At 37.5% G+C, this 11,947-nt stretch overlaps 1 protein-coding gene across 1 annotated transcript; it reads left to right on the forward strand.

Moving 5' to 3' along the window:
• The first annotated feature begins 7,251 nt into the window (after positions 1-7,251).
• On the forward strand, positions 7,252-8,510 carry LOC141511208 (speedy protein A-like). Its single transcript, XM_074220454.1, is given in 2 exon segments — positions 7,252-8,067; positions 8,069-8,510. Coding segments are annotated over 2 exon segments (945 nt in total). The 5' UTR covers positions 7,252-7,362; the 3' UTR covers positions 8,309-8,510.
• The last annotated feature ends 3,437 nt before the right edge of the window (positions 8,511-11,947 follow it).

Consider the following 11,947-nt stretch of genomic DNA (forward strand, 5'->3'; position numbering starts at 1 on the left):
TAAATCTGTGATATTTTCCAATACCCAGATGTATCTCAGGACCTGGCATTTGGGGGCTTTCAGTGATGGAGTCAATTTGTACTAGTTTAAAAGAATTGCTTGTTGGATTTTCAGTGTGAGCATTTATGTCCCCAAATTGTAAAATACTAAGCAGGACCTGATTTATTCTTAAAACTAGGGGTCCATAAACTACTGCTGGGGGATGGGGTCATGACCAGGTCAGTTGGCTACTTTTGTACAACTGAACTAAGAATGTCTTTTTCTTTTTTTTGTAAAAACAAAAATAAAACAAAAACAAAAAACTTGATATACCAACATTGACTGCCCAAGAATTTGGTCACCTGGCTACAGTTTGCTGACCCCTATCTAAGCCTGATAAAGGGATTAAGAAAATGTAATTATGCAAGTTAAACTTAAAACTATATCTTACATACTTTTTTTTGAAAGCTGGTTGTTAAACATTTACCAGTACCCTCAAGTGTTTCCATCAGTTTACAAGAAATCTTGATCAGAGTACAATTTCTTCTATGTTCTGACTGAATTCTTTGACACACAAACTATTTAGAAGTGGTGTAATAGAATTCCATCCTGGGAACCGAATCTGGACTCTGTCTCTTAATCATGTCAATGTGGCTATCTGGACTTCAGCCTTGAGGATACTCTGTAACAACAGAGATGATTCATTCCTATACAACCTGAAGCTGAAAACATTTTCCAAACTGATAAACAAAACACTCATGATGTTTTCCTCATAACCATTCAGAGTGTCAGACATTCATCCAAGAAGAAAATCTGAAACTCTGCATTTTCATTCCTGTGCAAGGACAGATAGAATAAGAATATAAGTACAAAGTCCAATTGCTTTCAGAGAAGAGAGCCAACTCTAGGATTGTAGCAATCCCATTGAAACACAGTATCCTTATATCCAAAATGAAAATAATAATACTTGCTTCCTCGTAATTATTGTGACCATACCGTATATCCTTCCCTTCATTCAAGAAATTCCAGTGATGCCTTATTGCCTCTAAAATCAAATATAACATTCTATGTTTGGTTTTCAAAGCCCTTCATTACTGGTCCTTTCCTACATTTCCAGTCTTACTTACCATGTTTCTCTTGATGTATTATCCTCTGATTTGGTGAAGGAGTTTTTCTTGAATATGTGGCCCTTGAATACATGACCCTTGAATACATGAAACTCTTCTCCTTAGAGTATTTTCACCACCTAAATCCCAATTACTCCATTATAGGAACTGTTATCCTCCTTATTTCCATTCCTAACTTTCCTGAATTCCTTCAAATCTCAACTAAAATCCTTTCCTACAAGAAGCCTTTTCCAATCCTTCCTAACCTTAGTGCCTTCCCTCTGAGATCACCCCCAAATCATCCTGTATATCTTGTTTGTACATGATTGTTTTCATGTTGCCCCACCACCACCATCAAAGAATATAATGTCCTTGAGATTAGGGACTTTTCCTTTTGCTGTTTATTTCCTTTATTTATATTGTCAGCATTTAGCAAAGTGACTGGCACATGGTAGACACATAATAAATGTTAGTAAACTAACTGATAATGTATATTATATATAAACCATATGGCAAATACAATGCTTTATGTAAACACAAAACATTCCTATGGAATTTTTATTAATATTCCTCCACAAAGTTTTACTTTGGACAATTGAGATTCTCAAGAGTCTCTGAGACAATATCAGTATAGTGCAAGTTCTAACAGTCTACCAAGATGGAAAGACATTGCATATGACTCAAGAATGAATATTTATATGCTCTCCAAGGTACACATTCCAAAGGTACAAAGAATATCACTACCAATTGAAAGTTGGTCACCAATTAACACCAAGTGAACAAAAATGAAAACTGACCCTCCATCTTGTTTCAATGGCAGTGGAATGGGAGCACAGAGGGTCATGAATCAGACTCTGGACCATATTCCATGCCAACAATTTAACTATTAGTATTGTTAATAAAAAGTGTTTGTCCAATGATATTCTTCTAGAGGAAAGGAACCACATTTGTTCCAAAAATCTTACTATTAATAAAATCAGAAGATTTAAAGAAATAATAACTTTGTGTAAGTATAATTAATGCATTTTTTTCAGAAGGACAAATAAAGGAGTTATTTTTATCATTCATCATAAATAAAAGTAATCATATGATGGGAAACTAAATCTTCTTGCCTTGCAAGACTTATGAAATTACACAAGATAAACACCTTGACCTACATAATTGATCCTTGTGTGACAGTGTCCAATACAGGGGGGGCTAGATGGCACAGTGGATAGAGCACAGGCCCTGGAGTCAGGAGTACCTGAGTTCAAATCTGCCCTCAGACACTTAAGAATTACCTAGCTGTGTGGCCTTGGGCAAACCACTTAACCCCATTTGCCTTGCAAAAACCTAAAAACCATGTGTTCTAGATCAAGAAATGAAGAAAATCAAGAGTTGGTTTGAGGTTCATCTAGGCAGCTAGGTGTCACAGATATATAGTGCTGGATTTGGAATCCTGAATTCAGGAAGAGTTGAATTTAAATGTGACCTCAAATAACTTAGATGTATAACTTAGAGTAGGTCACTTAATTTCTGTTTGCTTCGTTTTCTTCAACAAACCACTCCTTAGTGACTATATGCTAAACAACCATTAAAAGAGAATGGCAGAATGATATAATTTAATTAAGGAGAAAATAAGCCTTTATAGAGCTTGATGAAAGATTCAGTTGAATCAGTATCCACAGCATTTGTAGATGAATATTATGCCACCTGTTATTTACCTTGTTCTCCATCTCCAGGACTCTCCTTTAAAAACAGAAACCTGAAATCAAATTATTCTCTCACAATTTACACAAGCAGGACTAAATTGAATATGATTTTGTAGATCTCAGTGTTACTTATTCCCACTGGAGCAGGCTGTTTAGATTGCTAGCAATGAGATGACAAGCCCTACTCTCACACAGTCCTTCATCTCATAAGCATCATATAAACCCCCCAGAGTATTATTGTAGGCTCCCAACCTCTATAATCACTCTTACTCATCTACTCTCTCCTGTATTCTAAAATATACACTTATGAAAATTGTTGCTTTCTTATCCATGATAATGACCTTGCCTAGATTGATTTCCAACAACCATTTATTACAAATGTGTTAATACTCCTTCATCCCCTATGGAATGGCAATTAATTCCTCAACTATTAAATTCCCCCCCCCAAATTGCAAACAATAGATAGGGAACCTTCCAATACAAATAGATGTATCTGCATTCCTTTCTTCACCATATACTTCCAGACCAATATCCTGACAAGAAAAACAGAAAGACAGTGGAAAGATCCAAAAGAGAAGAAATTTTTTGATGATTTTATAGCAATTTCTTGTCATTGGCAATGAAAGTAGAACCACCACATTTCAATCTTGGCACTCAGGATCTGACATAATAAAAATAAGTGACATTTTATGTAGTACTCTAAAGTTAAGTCATCTCATTAAGTCTTATAAAACCCTCCATGAAGTTTTCTCATTTCTTTTAACTTTTCTTTTTTTCTTTTTCTTTTTTTTTCAGAAACTCAGGTTGAGAAAGAATGTAATTTACCCATTATCACAAAGCTTGTAAATATTGGTAGCAGGTCTCTAGATTTTGCATGATAACCATACTCTTTTTTGTTTTGTTTTCTGGGTTGTTTTTTTTTGTTTGTTTTGCAAGGCAATGGGGTTAAGTGATTTGCCCAAGGTCACACAGGTTATTAAGTGTCTGAGACTGAATTTGAAATCAGCCTTTCCTGAATCCAGGGCCCATGCTCTATCAGCCATGCCACCTAGCCACACTCCCTCCCCCCAAAAAAATAATGAACTTTAATCTGTATTCAGACTCTTATCAGTTCTTCCTCTGGAGGTACAGAGCACTTTTCATCATAAATTCTTTGGAGTTGTCTTGGATCCATGTATTTCTGGGAATAGCTATGTGATTTACATTTGATCATGGTGCAATATTGTTACTGTGTTCAATGTAGTTCCGAGTCTCCTCACTTCACTTTGTATCATTTCATGTAAATCTTTCCAGGTTTTTCTGGAAACATCTTGTTCATTTCTTATAGCATGATAGTATTGTCACAATCATATACCTAAACTTGTTAAGTCATTCCCCAAAAGAGGGGTATCCCCTCAATTTCAAATTTTTGTGACAACAAAAAGAGCTGCTATGAATTTTTATGTATATATGGGTCCTTTTCCTATTTAAAAAAATCACTTTAAGAATTAGATCTAATGTGCTATTGCTGAATCAAAGGGTATGAACTCCCTAGAATAGTTGAATTACTTCACAGTTCTACCAACAATGTAAGAAAGTCCCAGTTTTCCCACATACCCTGCAATGTTTATCATTTTTCTTTTCTGTTATATCATCCAGATTGATACATGTGAGTTGGTATCTCCTGATCATTAGTGATTTACTGAAATTTTTTCATATGACTATAGATAGCTTGATTTATTCATCTGAAAACTGCTTGTTCATATTCTTTGATCTTTTATCAATTGGGGAATTACTTGTATTCTAAATTTGTCTATGCTCTCTTATATTTGAGAAATGAGGTTTGATCAAAGTACTTACTAAAAAACTTTTACCCAGTTTTCTGTTGTTTTTTAGGGTTTTTGCAAGGCAAATGGGGTTAAGTGGCTTGCCCAAGGTCACACAGTTAGGTAATTATTAAGTGTCTGAGACTAGATTTGAACTCAAGTACTCCTGACTCCAGGGCTGGTGCTCTATCCACCAACTAGTTGCCCCTCTGTTTTCCTTCTAAACTTGTCTCTATTGATTTTTTGTGTGTAAAATATTTTTTTTAATTTAGTGTAATCAAAATGATCCAATTTACATCTCATAATCCTCATCTCTTATTTGGTCATAAGTTCTCCCTTTATCCAAAAGTCTGACATTTTTCTGCTTCCCTAATTTACTTATAGTATTGTTTTCTATGTCTAACTCCCATAACCATTTCAACTGTAACTTGGTCTATGATATAAGACACTGATGTAGAGCTAGTTAACTGCCTGACTGTTATCTAGTTTCCCAGCAGTTTTTCTCAAACAGTTCAGCAATCTTCTACATGAATTTTATCCTATTTCCAAGTAAGTTTGTTCACCTCTGTTAGGCTATAAATCTTGAAACCTTTTATGTAAGTTTCCATAAGTCATTATAATATGTGGTTGATTGTAAACTATTAGAATGGATCAGTTTTAAGTGCTCTTTATAGGCTGAGCAATTAAGGATATTTTGAGTTCTCTGCAGTATAGGGATCTATATGTCAGTCTTTGAAAGGTAGCAAGTTTCTGAGATGTAATTCTTGCCCCCAAATAATGAATTGCTAGATAGATACTAAATTTTTAAAACTCCATTATGGGCTGCTAGGTGGCACAGTGGATAAAGCACTGACTCTAGATCAGGAAGACCTGAATTTAAATCCAGATTCAGATAAATAATACTTACTTAGCTGTGTGATCTTAGGCAAGTCACTTAACCCCATTGCCTTACAAAAACAAAAAATCTACATTGATATATTGCACATCTTAAATTATTCACTTGCCCTAGCATCATCTATGTTCTAGGGCCTTTAATTAAGACTCTTATATTTTTTCTGATAAGTAATAATGGTCCTTAATTGCCCTCATAAACACTTCCATTTCCATAAAGAAACCCACATAACTCATCTATTTTTTTTCAACATTTCTGAGTCATCACTGACTGAGTTCATTTAGATATCAACCCTGGAAGACCTTTTAATTTCATTTTTGGACCTTAGCTTTTTCATGTAAACTATTTACACTACTTTTGGGTACATTTGATAAAGCAAAGGACATATATGTGTGTTATTGGTATTTCCTACTATTTAGGAAAGTAATGACTGATTATTTTAAAAATATTTCTATTGAATTTTTCCCAATTTGTCATATCTTCTAAAGTGGAATCTAATTATTTTGTACCTTTTACTGAGAAAGTGATAATCTTTTTCTAACTACTTTAGGGTAATGCACACTGTATTTCATTAAGATTTATGAGTGCTTTCTATTTTTAAAGATGCTCTCCTAATTTGTTTTGGTTCATCTTACAAATCTAATCATGTAAATTAAAATTGGTATTTCCAACTTGTTAATTGTATTGAACATGTTCTCCTCATTGAGCTATGATTTCAGGCAGCCAATACATCTCTTAAAAGATTTGGCCACACCAAGAATTGGAAATTGAGGGGATGCTAAACAATTGGGAATGGTTGAACAAATTATGGTATATGAATAGGATGGAACACTGTTGTTCTATAAGAAGTCATGAGGGTTGGGACTTCAGAAAAACCTGGTTAATAATCAGGGAGGTGATGGCAAAATGAGCATATGAATTGGATTTGAGTGAGGGGGGAAAATGTGCTAAGTCACCAGCTTCACTTTCTCCTCCAAAGTCATCTGGATCCAGTGGCCAGATATGAATCAGGATGACTGGCAATAGCCCTGAATGCTAGACAATCAGAGTTAAGTGACTTGCCCAAGGTCACACAGCTAGTAAGAGTAAAGTGTCTTAAGCCAAATTTGCCTCCTGTCCTCCTGACTCCAAGGGCAGTGCTCTAGCCATTACACCATCTAGTTAACCCTGATAAAGTTAATAAACTGGGGGGTGGGGGGAATAAAAGAACCAAGTTTCATCTCTATGACATGGGGAGGCACTAAGGTAGGAATTTAGTGAATATCGAATTATTCAATTGTCAGTTTTCAAAATTATCAAAAATGTGGTTATCAATAATATCAATTAAATATTCAATTAATTAAGTAATGCTAGTATTTTTAAGTTTTTCCCCCTCAGGGCATGATAGGAATTTTTAAATTTTCAATAAACATTTACTAATATATAATTATCCTATATCTTTTTCTAAACAATTTAATCACTGATGATAAAGAGTACAATTTCTAGCCAATATGACGTATGGAACTATATGATATTGATGAAAAATTTCAGGTTTTGCATGAAAATATATTTAAAAACTGAGTTTTGGGCTTAATTTTGACCCTGATCAGTTGCAAGGGACTGGAAAATTTGTGCAAATTTTTTTATTTAATATTTATTCTCATTTTGTACAAATAAATTTTTTTTATACATTAATAAAATATTCTTGTTTAAGAGTAAACGAACGTGTCCGCTGTTCGCCGTCGAGTGAAGTAACTGCTCCCGGCACGGCGCGGCGGGCGGCCGCCCGCCCGCCCCACAGCTACGAGCCCCAGAGCCCTCACCCTCACCCTCAGTAGAGGGCAGTGCCCAAGGGTCATCTACTTCAAGGTTAGCTGGCTGCCAGGACAGGAATCTTTTCAGTAACCAGAATGAGACACAATCAAATCTGTTGTGAGACACCACCAACTGTCACAGTCCATGTAAAATCAGGATCAAGTAGATCTCATCAGCCAAAAAAACCAATTAATCTTAAGCGTCCTATTTTTAAAGATAGTTTGCAAACATCTGAAAAAAATGCACATAGTAGTAACAAGTCTAAACGTTCCAAAGGACCGTGTCTAGTTATACAGCGTCAAGAAATGACTGCTTTCTTTAAATTATTTGATGATGACTTAATCCAAGATTTCTTGTGGATGGATTGCTGCTGTAAAATTGCTGATAAGTATCTTCTGACTATGACCTTTGTTTACTTCAAGAGGGCTAAGTTTAGTATAAGCGAGCATACCAGAATAAATTTCTTTATTGCTCTGTATCTTGCTAATACAGTTGAAGAAGATGAAGAAGAATCAAAGTATGAAATTTTTCCATGGGCTTTAGGAAAAAACTGGAGGAAATTGTTTCCTAACTTCTTAAAGTTAAGGGATCAACTTTGGGATAGGATTGACTATAGGGCTATTGTCAGCAGACGGTGTTGTGAAGAGGTTATGGCTATTGCTCCAACACATTATATATGGCAGCGAGAAAGGTCCATTCATCACAGTGGGGCTGTCAGAAACTACCACAGAGATGAAGTTCAGCTGCCCCGAGGACCTAGTGCCACACCTGTAGATTGTTCACTTTGTGGTAAAAAAAGGAAGAATTGTAGGACTGGGATTATCTTCATCCTCCTCCTCCTCTTCATCCAGTGGCACATTAGAAATGTTGGAGAAACAGTCATCTCAGGAATCATACAATTCATTCTCAGTGGATTTACCACTTGAACCAACTCAATCTTACTATTCCCATGACACTGATAATGTATCAAAAAAGGGAAGGAAAATGAGTTGCATGAAGCAAGATAAATCAATGGAGTGGTTTACAGGAAATGAAGAATGAAATGGCTCAACTAAACCAACTTGGAATAATTAAATACAAATGTCTGAATGTAATTTCAAGATAAGTGTCAAAATGAGGTAATATATGGTTTGCTTTTAACAGTTGCACGGTTGCCTGTTCATTTAGCTTTCATATTTTAAAATTTGTATGTAATAAAGATTTGTAAATCAAAGTAATAAAAAAGATAAAACAACAAAAAAAAGAGTAAACGAAATACCCCCTCCCCCCATAAATATAGACTCGCTTGAGCGATAAAGGGGAGAGAAAAAAATTTTAAAAAAAATAATAGTAATAATTGTAGGCATGGCCAGGTGGTGCAATGGATGGAGCATCAGCCCTGGAGCCATGAGCACCCGAGCCCACATCTGGCCCCATACACCCAACAATCACCCAGCCATGTCACATGCAAACCACCCAAACCCCACTGCCCTGCAAAAACCAAAAAAAAAAAAAAAAAAAAAAAAAAAAAAAGACTCAATATAAAATAAAATAGTAATAATAGTAGGGGTGGCTTGGTGGTGGACAGAGAACTGGCCCTTGAGCCAGGAGCACCTGGGTCCAAATCCGGCCTCAGACACACAACAATCACCCTGCTATGCAGCCCCAGGCAGGCCACCCAGCCCCATTTGCCCTGCACCCACCCTAAAATAATAATAATAAAAAATGTGCTTGAGTCTTTGTTCCAACACCAACAACTCTGTCGTGGGTGGATCACATTCTTTATGATAAGTCCATCACAAAAGTTACTTCCATATTTTTCCACTGTTGCCATTGCTGATCGATCGCAACTTCCTCCTTTTGTATTTCTCCACTACCATGTACTATATTTTCTCTCTCCTTTCACTCTGACTCTGCTGTAGGGTAGTTGAGTGGGGCAGCAGACAGATCCCTGGCTCTGGGGCCAATAGGCCCTGAGACCCCATACCACCCCTTAGGCCCAGCATCTACCTGGCCCTATGGTCCCGGACAGGCCTTCCATTCCCAGCCCCTTGCAATATAAAAAAGAAAATGTGTTATATCTGACCACTCTCCCCCCATGGTACATCCTCTCCTCCATCACTCACATCCCCCCCCTTCCCCCTGTTCCCCCCCCCTCTCCTTCTTATTCCAGATGCCTATACCTCATTGAGTATATATGCTGTTTCCTCTCCTAGCCACCTCTGATGAGAGCGAAGATTCCCTCATTCCCCCTGGCCTTCCCCACTTCCATATCATTGCAATAGCTCATTGTAATAAAAAAAAAACATCTTATTATATGAAACAGCTTGGCCTATTCCCCCTCTCCTTTTTCTTTCTCCCATTAATTTCCCTTTTTCCTATTGACTCCATTTTTACACCATATTTTATCTTCAAATTCAGCTTTCTCCTGTGCTTCATCTATAAAAGCTCCCTCTACCTGCTCTACTAATTGAGAAGGTTCATATGAGTATTATCAGTGTCATTTTTTTATGCAGAATACATGCAATTCATCATCATTAAGTCCCTCATATTTTCCCCTTCTCCTCCAATCTCCTTGCTTCACCTGAGTCCTATATCTGAAGATAAAACCTTCTGTTCAATTCTGGCCATTCCAACAGGAACATTTGAAATTCCCCTGGTTCATTGAAAGTCCATCTTTTTTCCCTGGAAGAGGACATTCAGCCTTGCTGGGTAGTTGATTCTTGGCAGCATTCTAAGCTCTTTTGCCTTCTGGTATATTATATTCCAAGCCCTATGAGCTTCCAGTGTAGTTGCTGCTCAATCCTGTGTGATGCTGACTGCAACTCCACGATATTTGAACTGTGTCCTTCTGGCTGCTTGTAATATTTTCTCTTTGACTTGGAAGTTCTGGAACTTGGATATAATATTCCTAGGGGTTGATTTTTGGAGATCTCTTTCTTGGGGGGATCGGTGGATTCTCTCCATTTCTATTTTGCCCTCTGCTTCTAGAACATCAGGGCAATTTTCCTGTAGTAATTCTTTGAAAATGATGTCAAGGCTCTTTTCCTGATCATAACTTTCAGGTATTCCAATAATTTTTAAATTATCTTTCCTAAGTCTGTTTTCCATATCAGTTGTTTTTTCAATGAGATGTTTCACATTTTCTTCTAATTTTTCATTTTTTTGATTTTGAAGTATTGAGTCCTGATTTCTAGCAAATTCATCAATCTCCATGAGTTCTATTATTTTGTCTGAAGGATTTGTTCTCCTCAGAGAGCTTTCTTATCTCTTTTTCCATCTGGCCAATTTTGCTTTTTAAAGCATTCTTCTCCTCAGTAACTTTTTGAACTGTTTTATCCATTTGACCTAAGCTGGTTTTTAGCATACTTTTTTCCTTCAGCATTGTTTTTGGATTTCTTTGACTAGGCTGCTGCCTTCATTTTCATGTTTTTCCTGCATCTCTCTCATTTCTTTTCCCAGTTTTTCTTCTAACTCCCTCATTTGATTTTCAAAGTCTTTTTTGAGCTCTGTCATAGCCTGAGCCCAATTTTTGGTTTTTTGGAGTCTTTAGAGGCAGGAGCTTGTGCTTCCTCATCTTTAGACTGAGTATTTTGATCCTTCTTGGGCTCATATGCAAAATATTTCTCAATGGTGTTCCTCTTGTTTCTCTGCTTGCTCATTTTCCCAGTTTGAGCCTGGTTTGGGGTGCTTCCTGAGCTTTTGGGACACTCCCACAAGGGTCTCAGTGTGTGAGGCTCTGTCCTCTCTCCTGGTCTGTGAATGACCATATGCGGCCCCCTCTGCCACAGGGCTGAGGTGGAGGGGGCCCCTGCTGTTCTATGGGGAGGCCTAGACTGTGATCAGGATCTGAATGTGGTCAGAGCCCCAGAGTCCTGTTCCAGGGACAGAGGACAGAGATCTGCAGTCTCTCTCTTCACTCCCCTCCCTAGGTTCAATGGGCTCATTTCCTGGGGGCTCCTGCTTACCGGCTCTGCCTGCTTCTGTTTCCTGAAACTCCACTGTGCTGGCCACTGCTCTCTGTGTGCCCTGAGGGCTAGACTTCATGTGCTCCCTCTGGCAGAGGTCCCCCTGCTATTCCCCCAATTTGTGCTGGGTGCTCCCCAGGGCGTAGCTCAGGAAACTCCCCCGCTGCTGTAAACTATGGCTCCCAGCACCCTGGGACTGCCTCCGGGAGGCTGAAGTTCTTTTGCTCTGGCGGGCTACCCCTCTGGCAAGCCGCCCCTCCAACCCCGGGGAGCAGAGCCTTTCTGCTCTTTTCCAGGTTACCTTGAGTAGGAGAACTGCCTTATTGGGTTCCTCTGTGGGTTCTGTCTCTCAAAAATTTAGTTAGAGTCCTTAGTTTATAAGTTTTATGAGAGAGTGCCTAAGACATGATCCATTCTTGTCTCCATCTTGGCTCCACCCCCTGCAAATTCTTAAGAGTCTCAAGTTCCTCAACTGCAAAATGAGAAGGCTGGACAAAATGATCCAGGTCTGAAATTCTGAGAATATAATAATGAGCCAGCAATATTTCCCATATGTAAACACATTCAATTATAGCAAAAAGAGAATGTAATCATATATTATAATTTATATAAACAAAATCATTTTCTTACTTATATAAACTGATGTTGAGTGAAATAAGTGGAAGCAGAAGAATATTATACACACTAAGAACAACACTGGGTGATGATCAACTATGATGGATTTGTTCATTTC

Source organism: Macrotis lagotis, chromosome 2 (assembly GCF_037893015.1).
Source record: "Macrotis lagotis isolate mMagLag1 chromosome 2, bilby.v1.9.chrom.fasta, whole genome shotgun sequence".
In the NCBI taxonomy this organism is placed as follows: domain Eukaryota; kingdom Metazoa; phylum Chordata; class Mammalia; order Peramelemorphia; family Peramelidae; genus Macrotis; species Macrotis lagotis.